This window comes from Copadichromis virginalis, linkage group LG16 (assembly GCF_057382275.1).
Source record: "Copadichromis virginalis isolate Kocher_CV1m ecotype Utaka linkage group LG16, C_Virginalis_male_GT1.1, whole genome shotgun sequence".
NCBI lineage: Eukaryota > Metazoa > Chordata > Actinopteri > Cichliformes > Cichlidae > Copadichromis > Copadichromis virginalis.
This window is the reverse complement of record NC_140633.1, coordinates 39,116,652-39,134,107: the sequence shown is the minus strand read 5'-3', so window position 1 is coordinate 39,134,107 and position 17,456 is coordinate 39,116,652. Positions and strand designations below refer to the sequence as shown.

The following is a 17,456-nucleotide window of genomic DNA, read 5'->3' as shown; positions in this document are numbered from 1 at the left end:
TGTGGTAACACAACACCGTGTGCATCACATGCGTGAGCCCCCCGCTGCCGGGGAATGCGGTGCAGATCGTGTCAGAGGCAGGCAGTTTGGCGGCACGCTTCAGGCTTGGTTTTCATTAGAAAACTATTTGCTCAGAGAAGCCGTGTCACTGTGTTTGATGCAGCTCTGCTCATCAGCTTCTTGGCTTCAGAATAGAGGGAGAAAAAGCAAGAGGGGGACCGAGACGGAGGCAGAAAGCGTAGGACGAATTAACAGCGAGAATGTTGATCAAAGGAGGGAAAGAAAGAGGAGCGACGGGCTGGATGGACGGGTGTAACTGAAGAGAAAAGAAAACAGTGAAGTCGAGACACGAGCGGCAAAAGGGCAGAAGGTGAAGGGACACATGGGGGTCAGAGGGAAGAAGACAGAAAGGGAGGGGAGATGACAAATGAAGTGAGAGCAAGGGAGGAAGGGAAATGACTTAGCAGTAGCAGCGAAGCCGACCCGACATCACAGGAAGCAGAGCGGCTGCCCCGCCGTCGTGTAAAATGAGACAGAAAACACAATATTGGTTTAAAGAGCGACGGTGAGAGCAGAGAGCGGCAACGTCAGAAAGTAGAAGTACAATAAAAACAAGCATTTTGGCGAGACAGGCGTGTTTGTATGTTAACATCAGTTTCTTGTGTTTCAGTGGCAGATGAGAACAATGTTGGATCCCTGGCCGGAAGCAATGCAGGTGAGCCAAACTCCCAAACACTCCTGTATGATCCGTGTCGCACACACATGCAACACATTTCAGAAACAGTAAATTAGCCACAATAAATGAGAAACTGCGGTGTACACAGCAAACATATACATGCTGGACACTTTGAAGGTTTTTCTGGAGACAAATGGAAACAAAATTTGATAAAAAACCAAGAAAGAAGAGCAAGGCCTCACCTCACAGACGAGACCGATATAAGGGAGGAAGCAGTCATGTAATAGGAAAGCTGAAGTGCGGGCGGGCAGAGATGCACGATGCTTCAAAAGCTTTCACCACAGCGGCCGACGAGCGTGTTTTTAAAAGTTTTCATCGGAAACTTTTCTCTTTCTCTTGCCTTGAAGTCTCCAGCATTACGTTTGCGGCCTCTTCAGCATTAAGAGCACTCGTCGTTGCACTCTGAGTCTGCCTTTATCCTCCTCACTCAGTCCAGCACTTCTCCCACTTCATACGTGCTGGTACAGACTTTTATTTGTTAGCTCCATAACAATAAGCATGAGAGACAAGTTATGGAAACAGAGATTTAACAGTAATTTTATTAGATTTGGACCATAATGAGATAAAGATGCCGTGTCTGTTCCTCTTTCCATCATTCCGGTAAAATGATGAGGAAAACACACTTTTCCCTTCGGTTTCTCGTCTTTGGTTTGGAGCTGAGCGAGTGCCGGATCCAGAAAATGTGAGTAAGCAGACGAGGAAAGAGTGCGTGATGAGGACTGAACGTAAAAATGCAAAGGTGTGGACAAAAGTCCCAAACAAAGCTCTGTCAGCTTAAATCAACAGTGTTGATGATTGTGGACTGTTACCAGGAGGGAAGACTCGAGTGTTAATAATAGTGTTTATATTCTGGTACTCGCTGACTACGACTGACAGATTGTAATTCAGGATTAAACTGTGGCCAGATTTACTTGTTTGTGCTCGGTCAGTCTGTATTTTCTTCGCTCTGCTGCACTGCCGGCTGCTGCCAGTTTTGAAGGTCCTGCAGGATAATAATAATAACAATAGTGATGATAATGCGCGCTCTGTCCGGTAACTCAGGGATGTTTTCTTTACTGGACTCCTGGATATCTGACATGTCGTATACCTCACCTCATGGTTTCAGGCCTGTTGAATGTCCAGTAAAGACACTTTATCTGGTTGGTTTCCAGATTATTTTCCCAAGGCCCGTTACACATTCCCCGTACCTGTTTCCTGTCAGCGTGTTTATAAGGCTGCACAGCCCAGAGAGCTGTTAAAGAGAGTGTGTGCCTGGCAAGCGCGACAGCCCACTTTCCTCTTCTTTAATCCAGTTTATAACTGAAATGCTTCCAGCAGCTCCACGATAGGCTGTCAGGACAGCTGCACGGACTTCGGAGGAGGGAGAGCGTGGAGTGGGATGGGGTGGGGTCCTGGGAAATGAGCAGTTTAAAGACTGACTTCTGGGAATGTTGTTTACACTTCCAGCGATGGTCTTTCCCTCCACAAAGCCAAAGAAATCTCCGGACAACGACATCACACGTTCACCCACACACACGCGTGAAAGCTGTCGCCGTCATGGTGACAGTATTGTAATGGAAAGTCCCCATCATCCTGTGGAAAATGTGAACTTCATGTTATATTATAGTTCTGCTGAATTTGAGAGGCAAAGCGATGGAAATAGGCGACCGCGTTACAGACCGTGCGTGTGCATGTATGGAAACTTTCCCTTTAAAAGTGAGTGCGTGCACGTCTTTGTGGCTAAATGAAAATCCCACGTGTGGAGGCTGCAGATGAGCGAACGGTCTTCAGGAAAATTTTCAGAAATTCTTGCGATAAATAAACACAGAAAAGCCCCGCTTTCACATTCTGACAAATCGTGTCGGGGTTTGTGGTCAGACGTGTTTGACGTCTTTGTGGCGGCATTGAGAAATAGGAGCTCCGTCATTCTGGTAATGAATCAAACGAGCTGTGGAAGAGGAAACGCCGACAGAAGAGATGCTCCCAAGTAAACTCCACGAAGATTACTCGAGTCATTATTGGCTGCACTTGCATAATCAGAGCACATTAGCTCGTATGGTTCAGTAGTGCAGACTCATCCTTTAACCGCTGTGAGAAGGACGACGGAGTCAAACACACAAACTGCTGACAGGACGTAAGCGGCTGCAGCTGTGCTCCTTTCGCTGTGCCGAGCCTCGGGTGATGTAGGCGGCCTCGAGCTGTGTTTGTGAGCCTGCGTGCAACAGTGCACGAGAGCTGTTTCCATGTGAAAGTCAATTGTGGGGAATAAACAAGCTCCAGAATCGAGAACATTTCCATCCACGCGCACAAACGCCCTCAGTTGTTTCTCGAATATGCGCGAGTCCTTAATACAGATGCTTCCTTAAGAAGTGGGAAAGAAAAGGTCTCGTGTGTTTAAACTCACTCGTGTGAGGGTTTTTTCCGCCTGCAGCAAACATGTCTTAAACTGCCAAATTTCTTGTATGCCTTTGTTGCAGTTTTATGTCTTTGTATTGCCGAGTTTTGCTTCCTCCACCCACCAGCAGCCCTCGCTCACTCACTTTCTTGCCAACGCCATTCAGGCTTAGAGGCTGGCAAACAGGCAGAGGAGCTTAGGACGGACAGCATCTCTCTGAAAGTGTGTGTGTGTCGGGGGCCAGAGTGATGCTGAGGGACCCCGGTGCAGTCCATTGTCTGAATCGCTCCCTGGTGAAACTTTGACTTTGACAGCAGTCGCACGCTGACAACACTTTGCCAATTTGCGTCTTCAGAGAGCCGCATCTCTCTGGATCCCCTTCTGTCTCCTTTGTCTCTTCCTTCCTTTGTTTCCAGTCTCTCTGGCTCTCCCAGACTTTGCTTTGGATTTAACCTGAAAGCCACCTTGTTAGGCTGATGTGGATTGATGGATTAATTTGTCGCAGGGAGAGCAGCTCAATTTGTGTCTCGTGTCAGCGTGGCTGCGTGCACGCTCGATGCCGCCTCGCATTAGCTCCTACCGGCTGTTATTAGAAGCAGTGACTGCTTTTCCATCATTCTGTGTTTTAACTCTCTTTGTGTGCACTCTTGGCTCTGCGCCCGTATACCTAATGACCTTTGACCCCTCTCCGTCTCCCCCAGTAAGCCAATAAAGGTAAGCAGTAATCGGGAGATGGTCAGAGCTGTCGCTTCTCGCTGGTTTGGCCATTCGTCCTTTCCAGGCTTTACAGGATGATAGCTGACGTGTGCTGCGCTGATGTTGTATGATGCATGAGACGCTGCACGTCGAGGTGGAGGCCAATGTTTAAGATTTCCATCTTTTAGCAAACCGAAGCGAGAATCTATGAGCCTCCACAGCTCGTGCTTTAATGAGTGAAAAATAGATTCTCTTCTCCAAACAGCTCGTGCACATGGATCTCAGATGAAGGAGTCATTATCCTGCAGAAACGACACATTAGCTCTTGTTGGCAGCGAGGCCGGCGACCATCTGGTTTTTGGGGCGGCGCTCGTGGAAGTCCTCCGTGCTGCATATTTGCATTATCGTTTCTTTCGGTCAATTATTACAGCGTCGCCTTTCAGTCCAGCTGCATCTGCGTTAAGCTCTGTGGGAATCTGAAATAAATACTGAGACGTGAGATTGACGATGATGTCACGTGTTTGTACGGCTTATGATGCCCGTTCAATTATTACGGGCCCTGCGGGATCGGAAAACCTCATTTCGTCGGCCGGGATCTGTGAACTGCTCTGCACACATGTAATAAACAGGAAACGGTTGCTTACACAAACCAGACTGTTTCACACACACTCTTAGAGATGCTTCGTGTAGCCTGCACACCTCACCCTTTAGATCATTTTATTTTGAGGAGGAATTTTTAATTAAGCGTGTGTGTCTTCTCTAACGCGCATGCCGGGGCCGGGTGGTATTTGTGCTGTGATGTAATGCTTTTCTCCCCCCGATGGGACAGTGGGAGAAGCTGGATATTGTCTTTTTCCATGGAAAAGTGGAGCACGGAAATGGAGCTGCATTTCCTTATTGGAGCGTCCAAAGAGTGCTTGGGTTCATCAGAAGTTGGGGCTGTTGTTGGGTCTGCTGGCTTTGTTGCCGCTGCCTGCTGCTAAGCTGCTCCTTAGTGTAATTTTGACTTTGAAAGTAGCCCACTGCCTTCCTGCCAACAAAATAGCCTTGGGATAGCTTGGCATTCTCTGTCTTTGTGCTCTGTTTTTAATTTTTTATTTATATATTTTTTGTTTTTCCTCTCTCTCTCCCGTTGTCACTTCCATCCTTCCTTTTTCATTCCCAGGCCTGCTGTCTTTGTTTCTTTCTTCTTTTCTCCTCTGTTTTTCTCTGCCAACCCCCACCTTCCTCCTTCTCCTCTGCCTCCAACCATTTTGATATTCTTGTCTTACTTGTGATCCCCCCCCCACACACCCCCCTCGCTCTCTCTCACTCTCTAAAAGCAGCTTAATTCTATCATCTTACAGTTGGACAGCAGTAATTACATTTATGACACAAATCCTGCTACTCAAAGCAAAAAATGTTTGTGAGAGCTTGTGTGTGTGTTAGCTATATATCCTTATAAGTGATTGTGTGTGTGTGTGTGTGTGTGTGTGTGTGTGTGTGTGTGTGTGTGTGTGTGTGTGTGTGTGTGTGTGTTCCCTGATTACCCAGCCAAACACCACAAAGCTATTTATAAAACTTCAGCTCATCCAACTACCGAGTGTTTTGCAAACAGTTTTTGGACTCGGAGGTCAGCCTGTGTTTTATTAGCTTCCTTGTTCCTGTTTTGCTTTTTGAATTCTAGCAAATAACACATGCTTTATCATATATATGCAGTTAAGTCCATACGTATTAGGACAGCAGCAGCATTTTTGTAGTCTTGTCTCTGTCCAGTCATTTCAGGATGTTTTCTCGTTGTTTCATTGTTTAAACACAGACGTGATCTGGAGCTGATCTGGTTGCTGGAACTTTCAGGATGAGGTCCAAAGAGGTGTTGATGCAAATGAACGAGGCCACCATCAACCTGAAAAAACACAATAAAAAAGTGGAAAAGTCAACAATCTGCTACATTCTTAAACATCACCATCAAGTTTAATTGATCTAAATTTAATTCAGTTTTATTTACACGGCGCCAAATCACAACAACAGTCGCCTCAAGGTGCTTTATATTGGAAGGTAGACCCTACAATTATACATACAGAGAAAAACCCAACAATCATACGACCCCCTACGAGCAAGCACTTTGGCGACAGTGGGAAGGAAGCCTAATCTTGAAAGTAGAGATAGTGTCTGTCTCCTGAATCCAAACTGGAAGCTGGTTCCACAGAAGAGGGGCCTGAAAACTGAAGGCTCTGCCTCCCATTCTACTTTTAAATACTCTAGGAACAACAAGTAGGCCTGCAGAGCGAGAGCGAAGTGCTCTAATAGGGTGATATGGTACTACAAGGTCATTAAGATAAGATGGGGCCTGATTATTTAAGACCTTGTATGTGAGGAGCAGGATTTTGGATTCTGGATTTAACAGGAAGCCAAAACAGGAGAAATCTGCTCTCTTTCTAGTCCCTGTCAGGACTCTTGCTGCAGCACTTTGGATCAGCTGAAGGTTTTTCAGTGAGTTTTTAGGACTTCCTGATAATAATGAATTACAGTCGTCCAGCCTGGAAGTAATAAAAGCATGAACTAGTTTTTCAGCGTCACTCTGAGACAGGATATTTCTAACTTTAGAGATGACTATAACATCTAGTTCTTTTACTGCATCTACTTAAAGTTATCAGGTGAAAGTGGTGCATGGGGGGTTTCTTCTATCACGCAGCAGCTCAACAACTGAAAACTTGTATTTAAAATGATTTTGTTTGTTTGTTTTTCTTTGTTTAAAGGCAGAGTACACGTAGCTTCAGCCCGTTAGCCGCAGCACACGGTCCTGTTGAGCTTCTGGAAGTCATAAACTATGTAATCATACTGTCAAAACAAATACAGATGCTTCTGTCGCAGCGTTACAGTTACACAGCTAACACCCTGTCATACTCCACGGCATATATGAAAATGCAAATCAAGAAAAATGAGTCACCCGATGTAAATAAGATTTGGGAGTTCAGCAGGGACTAATGAGCTGAGACGGTAAATCATGTGCTAAATGCTAACAGCACATAAAACTTTTCATAGTTTCGGTGTCGTAACAAAAGGTTGTTGGACCACAGCTGGAAGGGAACTGGTCTGTCTGCAGAGTAGACACTGACTGGGTTATATTTGCTTTTCTTAAACTGGTTCTAGTGGTTTTTTGTAGGTTTGGCTTTGATGTTCGCAAGGAAAAGGATGTTTTGCTGATGGCTCACGTAAATCTAGTGTTTCTCATTAAAAAAGTAAACCTGAAAGAATTTAATTTGAGTTTCAGTCTCAGTTTTATGACTTTTGTTGGAACATTATTGTTTAATTGTTTCATCGGTTCAGCTGTTCGGCTGTCGCTCCTGGGTTGATCCAGTCTGGAGTAATCACCTGGCGCTGTGGTGATTCAGTGTGCCTCTGAATGTCATGTGGGCAGTGTTTATGGATGTGAGTCTGACATGTTGTGGCCTTTGCCCGTCTCCTCTCTGAGCGGACCACTTACATTATGCATGTGCACACGTTCATTGTGAGTTATTACTCGTTGTGTGTTTGTGTGCGTTTGGTTAATGGTTGTTTAAATAGATGTGGAAGTCGCCTCCTCAGTCCTCGGTCATCTCCTGTGCAGTGAGCACGCGCGTGTGCACGCACGCACAAACAGCAGCAGCGTGTATAGGGAATCATTAGCTAAAGTGATGCAAGTTTAGCTATCATGAATCACAGTGGCATCATATCGACAGGCCACGGCCAGCAAGGAATCCGGAGTGTGTGTGTGTGTGTGTGTGTGTGTGCGCATGTAAGGATTACCAGTATTTTGAGCTGGCAGCTAGCCCAGCCTTCCTCCCTTCTTCCTCATTTTTCTCTGTCCTCCTCTCTGCCACCGGGGTTTCCCATGATGATATCCTCTGGAGGAAACTTAATTTGCTCCCTCCCAGTCATCTTTCCTCCTCCCCATCTTGTGTCTTCTCTGTTTTAGGTGGCACAGAGTGACACTTGCATTACCTCTTCTCCCTCTTTTGTTTAATAAACAGCAATCCTCTGAAGTGGTGGAGACATCACAGCGGGGCCCGAGGCTGAACCCGGTCCGGATGCTTTTAACTTGGGTTTGTGCAGCACATAGCAGCAGTTGCTAGGTTGCCTGCAAAACGCCAAGAGTGCAAGCTTTGCTGTTTCTCCAAATGTAGACTTTGTGTGCTTGAAACGTGAGGCTCTAACACACATCTGATGTCTCTCTCCCTCCTATGAATACTTGTCTTCTCATCCATCGTTCTCCTCTTCATCATGCTTCCTGCTAGATCCCTCCCTCCCTCAGTAATATCTCTCACAGCATACTCGTGATGATGGATGGAGATCTCGGGACGGTGAAGCAGACTTCCCATCCATCACAGACTCAACAACAGGATAGTTAACTGCATCGCTTTTTTATTGGCACTTCTCTCTGGAGTTCAGCCGTAGCCTGGCGGGTCTGGCTTTGGTCCTCGTGTCTCCTTCAGGGTTTTAATCTGATCACGGAAAGGTGCAGCAGCGATAAAGCTTTTTTCGATCGCCACACCTGGGCAAAGGTGTCTCTTTCCTACCGTATATGTGCAGGTCTTCTGTGGCACTGAAACCAGGAGCAGAGCGACAGTATCTACATCGCGGACGTGCAGTGAAATTCTTCAGATTTGGCACCAAAGTTTAAAGATGATCTAATCAGAATTTGCCGATCAAAATTGAACATGTTTTTGGTCAGAAATTAAGATGTTTATTATCAGAAATTCTTCAGAGATGCTTTCTGACCCTTTGAACTTAATGCAGTAAAGCAAAGGGAGATGTGATACTTCAAACTAATCTAAGCTGTCTACTGCGGTTTCATATTCAAAACCACTGTGTGCTGCCAAGCCTGTAGCTTTCTGTGCTGTCAGTCTCACCTTCAATGATCAAATGCAACCTGACTGACTGTCAGGAGGAGACACCTGCAACATGCTAATATTAGTTCCTTTTCCCCCCACAGCATCATCAAGCCCCGTGGAGCTCGGCCCCACCCTGGGCCTGAAGAAGTCCAGTTCCCTGGAGAGCCTCCAGACGGCCATGTTGGAGGTCAACAGAAAGAACGAACTCCTCCCGTTCCACCGCCCTCGCCCAAATATGGTGAGGGGAAGAGGCTGCAACGAGAGCTTCAGAGCAGCTATCGATAAATCCTACGACGGGCCGGCTGAAGATGATGACGGTAAGCGGGAGAGAGAGACGCGTGTCTGCGATAGGCTGACGATGCATTGTCATTCATTTGTCTACACATCACATGTTGCTGCGTTAGAATGTCAGATTTGTATCTGCAGCTCGGTCCGATTGGTGACATTTATCTTCACCACGTTCACGGGGAGTTTTCTAACGCAGTGATTGATGCCCGCTCAACTTACCGCCGTGCGCTAGGTGTTCCCCAATTACACTTTCTCAAGTAAAGTGTGACAGGGGCTTTGCAACAAGCACCTTATGCCTCCAAATATCAGCACATATTCAACTCCCAGCTGTGTTATTAGCAGCCAAGTCTTATCAGTCACCACCAGAGTAATGAGTCGGCTTGTTTCAGATCACTACACTCACACAGGATAGGACTAATAGGGCATTTCAACACACACACACACGCCGCGGCCACATCTGTCACTATCCTTCTAAATATTCAACACTTTCAGAGCTGCAGTTAATCGACAGAGAGCACTGAATCTGTCTTTCGTTTCTCTGCTGTGTGCTTCTCTTTGTCTGTTGTCGTCACTTTTTGCTTGGGTTTAAATCATGTAAATGCTTATCGAGCGCTGCCTGTGAGAGGTGAGTTTGCACTCTTTAGCCTGGACCTGCGTTTGTTAGAAAGGCAAACACTGGTAATATTTTGACAGTCCAAACGAAGCAGTTAATGTGCAGCAGATGCATTGTGTGGGGTCCTGAGCTGAGTCCAGCTAATACCACAGGAGAACAGCGTGTCACAGTTTCGAATCTATTCACTTGTGATGAGTCAGTGCCTTTGAGGCCGTTCTTCAGCTGGGATGGATTACTCTCAATACTTTTTCTTATTTCTGTTTAATTTGGATCATTTCTTTATTTCTTTGGCGCAGAAAAGATGAAAAAATCCCGACTTTATGCTAACATGTGACGAGTCTCTGGCATCGACCTGCTTTGAAGCAAATATTCTGATTGTTGCTTCAACCTGTTGTTGTGATATTTGCACATTTTCTGAAACACTAAAATTCTGTGAACAAGCCTCACAGGAAAAATAAAAACCCACATATGTGCACAATTATCACAGCAACAAAAACTCTAGTGAGATCATGTCTGCTGCCATTGTGGAGCATGATGCTGTGGGTCTGCAGCAACACAAACACACACACACACACACACACACACACACACACACACACACACACACACACACACACACACACACACACACATTTCCATCCTCCCGGAAGACGGTCTTTGTAATTAATGCTGAAGTGAATACCCAAATAAAATTAAGCCCCATTTGAAGTCGTAAATTTAGTTTGGTTAGCTTATGAAATCTGACAAGGAGTCTATAATTTCTGCATGTTTGTGTGTTTGTGTGTTTGTGTTGCGTCTCAGACCTCCAGTCTGTCAAAGAACCAATGAGGCGTCACGGTTTACTCTGTGAAGAGCAAATCAACTCTCTGTAAAGCTGATAAGTGCACTGTGGAGAAAAATGTAAACTCTGTCTGACACTTTGCACGAGTCGTTTTTATTTGTGCACATTGTTGCTTAATGCGTTTGTTTTTTTTGGCCTTGACCCTCTTTGTGACGTGCTGTGTGAGCACCAGGCTCAAACTTGTAGGTGAACGTGCAAGAAAACGACCGTGCAAACAGTTTGTACTCACACAGCGGCATCGGCTAAACGTGGAAAAGTCACCAGCATCACTGACTGACTGGTCGGGTCACACCCCCAGAACAGTGCGTTGTTTTTTTGTGTAGTTTATTATCAATAAACAACATTTCACAGACATCACCTGCAGTCATCGTACTTAAAGCTGCCTTTGGTGGTCTCTCCTCCACAGCAATCCTTCAGGTCAGGTTGATGATTCAGATGTTTATGTTTTATTGAATTAAATCCAAAGTAGTTGTTTTTGCTACTTTGTTTCATCCTCCTTATATCGTTCTTCTCTTTTTCCCCTCCAGATGATGGTACCGAGCCCAGTTCAGGTCGGGACACGCCTGCGAGTAGTTCCTCTCGGCAGGGAGTTGGTGACCAGGCTGAAGAAAAAGGCAAAAAAGAGAAGAAAAAGAAGGCAAAAACAAAGAAGAAAGAAAAGAGCAAGGTGAAGGGGAAAGAGAAGGAGAAGAAGAAGACCGAGGAGCCCGAGGAGACGGAAAAGAAGAGCAAGAAAATCGGCTTCGGTCTGCTGAGGTGAGGGATTTTAAAACGAGTGCTAGCATTAGCTTCACTTTATTGTGTCTTTGTAATAAAATACAAACTTTGAGCAGAGATGCACCACAGCAGACTAAAGATTCAGTTTAAACAGACGTTATAAAAGCCAGAAACCCTGCTGTCCCCACGGCCGACCCCACGGCCGACCACACGGCCGACCCCACAGCCGACCACACGGCCGACCACACGGCCGACCACACGGCACATATCAAAGCTTTGAAATCATTTCTCACAGAGCGGTGATTTCCAAAACCAACATCAAAGCGTTTATTAGACCAACGTATTTGTTTTAACGTGTCACCAGCTTCAGTTTCACATTATTCACACCATCCAGACTTCAGTGGAAACATGGTGGTGCTGGTCTGGCAGTCTGCTCCGCTTTGCTGAGCCTCACTCAGTGAAGTTTAGTGTGTTTGCTGAGACGAGAGTGGAATTTGTGTCTTTCTCATTTGCACTTTTAGATATCAGCGTTTTTTACTGTTTGCTGATCACTTTTTCGTCACCGATAAGCAGTCCTGAACTTTTCTGCTGCTGCTGGATGTTCTCTGTCCTCTCAGAGCCCACGAACCACCAGCTGCACAGGATCAGGTCAGCTTTTGTATCATTGCAAGGAGCAGAGTTCACTGGGCCGTCACCTTTTCTTTGTTTCTTGTCAGAAAACCCGACGTGCATCATCAAATATGTTTACATCCCACCTGCGTTCGTACCGTGTCGGACAAAACATGAACACTGAGCTCTTTTTTTGTGCCTTCGTGAATCGCTGTCACGTGCTGCAGGGCACAAAGACCGCTCTGAGACCGGTGCCCACATTTTCCTTAAGAGGCCTGAAATTTTCACTCAGAACTATTTTGTATGATTGAGACTGCACCTCTCAGCATGACTATAACATACGTAGCATGAATGAGGCAAAGTGTTTCAATGAACAATTTACTATACTTTCCACCTTCACTGCTGCCTACTATCAGTGTTTTTCCCCACTGTGGTTCTGAAGTGGGATTTCACATGACTATTACACAGATACAGATCTTCAGATAAACAGCAACGTGCAATTTGATCTGCAAAATAGAGCCGCAGCCTTTCAAAATACACTCACAAAAGCAGTCTGTGTGAACTGGGACACAGAAAAGCAATTCCAGATTTCAAAGTCCCATTTTATCACAATGATTGTATCTCCAAATTGCATGTTATTTAAAGTGTAATATTAGGCAGTTGGACTAATATGCACTAATTTTGTGTAATCGAATAGGTTTAATTCTTTTTCTTTGAAAGTTCTTTCACCTTTCCCCCGATCTCCCTTCAGCCGGCTTTGTTTCTCCCATTCTTGCACCATTTAATCATTAGGAAATAAACCTTTATGATGTGGAGATAGAGCCCGTTTTATTGTGTTAAAATTCTATCTTTGTTATTCAGTGGACTGTGTAAACGGCTAATCTAAGCCTGTTAATAATTATGTCAGATGTTTTTTATTCTTCGCTAAGTGTGACCGAGTGTGAGGATGACTAACGGAGCGCTGTGTCCTGTGTGGTTTACCTTTACAGGAGCTACCTGTCTGCCTCCTCCATTTATCCTTAGTTGAGCTGAGCTGTGCGTACGTTAATGCCGCCATCCTCCAGCCCTCAAAACACAAAGAGACCTTGTAACACAGAACTAAGTTCCTGATAACTGAGCAGAGATGAGCAGCTCTGAGTTTGATGAAAAGTTGACCTTAATCAGCTTTGCGTGCGTTTTATTGTCAGCTGTGTTTGTCAGTAGTAAAACTGAAGGTCTGTGATTCACTCTGGTATTTCTCTGTTCTCTGGAGGGACTTTGTTGTTGAGTTTTCAGACAAATTAAATATTGCGATATTTGAGGATTGTGAATAAAGCTGCAGTCCAAGATCAGATAACAGGAAGTGTGTGTGCGCAGAAAGTGAGAAAAAGGGTCCTTTTCTTTGTGTGTGTGAACTGATCTTCATCATAGCCTGAGCTCGTCTTCAGGAATAGTTCTCCAGGCTTCCTGAAGGACGTTCAGAGCTTTTCTTTCAGCGTTTCTGCCGCTTGTTCAGTTTCCTGTCAAGATGATCCCACGGTAGATTAATAGCGTAGAGGTCCGGGCTGTGGGAAGGCCAATCCGTGACGGTTTTTGTTGTTTGTGTGTTGTTTACTGCACTGGCAGCGTGTTTGGAATCACTGTCATGCTGAAAAATGAAGCTGTTTCCAATCACATCCTTTCCAGATGCAAGAATCTAAATCTGATGGTACTTAAAAAAAATCTAAACAGCATTTGTTTGCAGAAATAAATCAATGCTGCTCCCTGTAAGCTGCAGCATTTTATTATATTGTCACAAATATAATTGCTGCAAATGTCTTTGAAATATTTGATCGAAATATTAGTTTTGATGCTATCTTGCCCACTCTTAATGGGAACAAACAATCTGTTTTTGCAACAGGCTGCTAGTAACAAAGTGGCCAACGATCCAGTTTAAGACTGGTTCTCTGTTTCATGCAGAAACAACACAGGTTTCTCCCTCAGGTGCCTTTTCATGCTTGAATGATTCACAGATCAGTGTTAAGTGGCTTAACAAAGAAACACCCAAAAACAACATTCCTCCGAAAATGTTCAGGTACAACGACTGAAACCGATGAAAGCAAAGTAAACTCTGAAAGACCCTCAGAAAGTCTGGAAACTGTAGACCACCTAACAAAGAAAACTAGAGCACAGTGTACCTCGTCTGAAGCAAACGTAAAGAAATGAGGAGAGGATCAAGACTTTTGCACAGCACTGCATGTATCTAGAAGCCTGGTGAATCTTAGCTTTGGACTTGAGATGAAGGATGTTGTTTAAACATGTTATCAAAATAACTGCTGATGTCATTAATGACAAAACGTTTGATCATCATCACTTTTGTCTGAAATCAGCAGTGGAGGTCCAACAACAACAACATACCGACTGGGTCCTAAACTCCGTTACTTCAGGTCCCAAAGTCAAACGAACACTGCAGCATCACTGAGAGTTAAAAACTGTCTAAATTCTTTCATCTGTAATAAAATGATCAGCGTTGCTGCTTTACCAGGTGTAACAATTAAGTTTAACATCCAGGCATCCATGAAAACAGAATTTATTAAATTTAACAGAGTTAGAAGTTAGCAGGAAGTTAGCTCGCTAGTTAGCTAAGCATGATATAGCATGTTCTGACTGAGAGATTTCTGGAAAATTCAAACGTACAGCTCTGCTATCACTTCCAACATAAATAAGGACAGAAAACTAAACAGCAGTGACGTTTGTAGGGTTACTGAAGTTGGGCTAGCTGCTATATAATGATGTGCTACGTGATCGCTAGCGACACAGCTATGTTAGCCTAGCATAAACACAGTGAAGCTGGAGGATGAACGCTAACTTTTTTCGATAAAAGTTAACTTGAGGGTTCCTGATGGTTAGGGACAAATGTAATCACATGGCAGGATGCTGTAAACGGACCAAACTTCAGTCAGGAGAACAACTGAGATAATATGAGGTTATTCATTCATATAAGATAAGATAACCTTTATTTGTCCCACACGTGGGAAATTTGTTTTGTTACAGCAGAAAGTGGACAGTGCAAAGTTACATAGCAAAAATTATAAAACATTATAAGGCGTTTAATGTGCCTCATAATCCAGTGCGCCTTATGGTCCGAAAAATATGGTACATGTACTAGTATTTGATGACTTCATATAAAATACACACTGCAAACAGAGCTAAGTAACGCAGTCATAAATCATGTTTATATAAATAGTTAAACGATGACAGAATGTACCTCCTTCTTCTCTTTCCTTCTGTTGCTGGTTTTTGTGGGCACACCTCCATCACACATCACAGACTGAAGGATGTGGTTTTTCCACCTCTTTCGCTCCATCGCGTTTGTCTTTGTTTTAAGCGCCTCAAAGTTCAGCGACGGTTACAGCGATACCTTCTGCTTGTGTTCATCCACCTCTCTTCCTCTTGTCTGCCACTCTGTTTGATTACGGTTTGGACAGCCTACGCCGCACACCCGAGAACATCTCCAGTTTAATCTAAGCGAGCCTCCTCTCCATCCATCCTTTCATCTAACCCCCGGCTCTCCCATCGCATCTCGCCACAAGTGCTTTAAAACCATATAATACACCCGAGGATATTTTTAGACCTGTCCCCTACACCTCCTCGCTCATCACTGTAAGAAGGTCTTGATTAGATCCCAGTGATAATCTCAACCTTTCTCTCCTTCTCCTCTTCCTTGCCATCTTTTGCAGCGACCACCCCCACCCCCTCTCTCCATTCCCACCCCGCTAATCTTTGCATCATTCCAATTTTTCCCTCTCCGTCTGCTCTCTCCAGCTCCCGCTCTCTATCTGCATTTGATTGCATGTAATGGTGGTAGACTGAGAAGGCAAATTGGTGCTATTCAGTACAGTTCAATCTGGGGCGAGCTGCTGATTTGTCATATTCATCTAAGGGCACCTTTGATTGGCCCTAATGGTCTGGAGGAGAGGCAGTATGGGATACTCTGCCTTACTGCAGCTCTCTGGTTGTACAGTAGTAAGTGTGCATGCATGTTATAGACGGTTCGCACGTTTGAAACTTCAATTCAACCGCTGCGTTACCTCGCTGATCGTGCACTGCCTCTGAAGACGCTTACTTTACTGGATTTTGTGATTTGAATTGTTAAGTTGAATGAAGGGAGGGTTCAGCGTTGCAAGTACCTGCAGTAACGTAATTACTGTATGTCTCATTCTCATCGTTAACCCCGGCGATAACGTCCAACTCTAAATGTTTGCTTCAAATGCCCTTTAAAGTGGACAGCTGGCTCCGTCATCTGAACCGTTGCCACTTGCCAATCAGATATGCCAGTCATCTGTGTGTGTGTGTGTGTGTGTGTGTGTGTGTGTGTGTGTGTGTGTGTGCGTGCACCGTGGTAACCGGCCCACCGTCATGAATATTCATGTGCTGATAAAACACGATTGGTCACACAGTCAGATGGTTGTCATATAGTTGGCACATGGTTACTGTGAATCTTCCAGAGAGTGTGTGTGGATGCATTTGTTTTTCTGTAAAGTTGTGCGTCTTTTGTCTTTCTTGCTCAGACCTTTTAGCGTCGTGTTATTGTGCTTTATGTGTACAGAAATATAGTGTGTACACGCAGCCATAACTCTGTGCTCTGCACATAATTTACACGAGTGGAAAGTACGGTTGTTGAGCTGGTCCGTCGTCTGCGTGTGTGCGACCGGCTGTGAAAGAGGAAGGGAGAGAGACAGTCTGTACAAATGAAAATATGGCGATCTATCAGGTGTGACTGGGAGAGGACGAGGTCCACCAGAACAAAATGTAAGCGGGCGCTGCTGCTGTCACTGCATCATATTCATGTGGTTATTGATGTGTGTGTGTGCACGCTGTTCATTTTCAAATTTAAACTATGTTTATTGGAATATCTGATATATAATGGGTCTGCCTATATGAAGCACCACGTGTGTGTGTGCATGTGTGTGTTTGCTGACTATCATTTATAATTATTGAAAAGGTTTCACATGAATGGCACATGTATACTTAAAGAGCTTTGAGCCTTTAGCCCATTTTTTTACCTCTCACTGATACCAGTAATTAGACTTCCCCCATATTGTCCCATTTTTTCCTCGTGGCTCCTCTCCCGCTCTCTGCGCTATTTCCAGCTGGTCATAATGCTGCATCTCTGTTAGACTTAAAGTGCTCCATCGCTGGGACTATTAGCCCATCTCAACGGTGGGGCCCATTAGGACTGACTAGCTCCATTGTGGGCTGTGTAATGGTTGAGCTTCATGCTAGGCCTATTAGCCCGAGTCTGTGCATACTGTATGCCTGTGTGCTTTTGAATGTGTGTGTGTGGTGCTTAGATGAAAAGGTTGATGGCAGAAAATGGACTTACTTTGATGCTGCAGTCCCCATCATTTGCTGGAGATTTTCTGATTGGTGGAGCTCTGCTGTGTTTGAATTAAGCTGCCTGTAAGAGTTGCTGCTGTACAGTTGCAGCACTTAAATAGGCTGTGAAGAAATGACATGTTGGCAGTTTGATGGAGGCCGTATTTCACTCCCGATCTTAGCACAAGTCCAGCAAATGTCATTTATAAATGTATATTCAGGTTGCTTGAGTCAGGCCAGCTTCTTTCTCAGTTAACCCTCAGCCATCTTCTTCTTCTCTTCTTCTTGTCCTTAGCGGGCGACCAGCGGCGGTGGTCTGCCGCGCAACCAGTACGCTGCTGTAGGTGCCGCAGGTTCTCTTGCTTGACCAACGATTATCTTCCACGCTTTTC

At 44.8% G+C, this 17,456-nt stretch overlaps 1 protein-coding gene across 4 annotated transcripts in view; it reads left to right on the top strand.

The window, feature by feature from the left end:
• Positions 1-17,456, top strand: part of LOC146691359 (partitioning defective 3 homolog B-like) — a 217,381-nt gene that overhangs the window by 116,051 nt on the left and 83,874 nt on the right. For 3 of the 4 annotated variants that reach the window (XM_085434747.1, XM_085434746.1, XM_085434749.1), the window contains exons 17-19: positions 671-715; positions 8,761-8,976; positions 10,929-11,157. In XM_085434747.1, coding sequence (XP_085290873.1) covers positions 671-715; positions 8,761-8,976; positions 10,929-11,157 — 490 coding nt within the window. The remainder of the gene's footprint in view (positions 1-670; positions 716-8,760; positions 8,977-10,928; positions 11,158-17,456) is intronic. The other variant, XM_085434748.1, reaches the window with a different exon arrangement.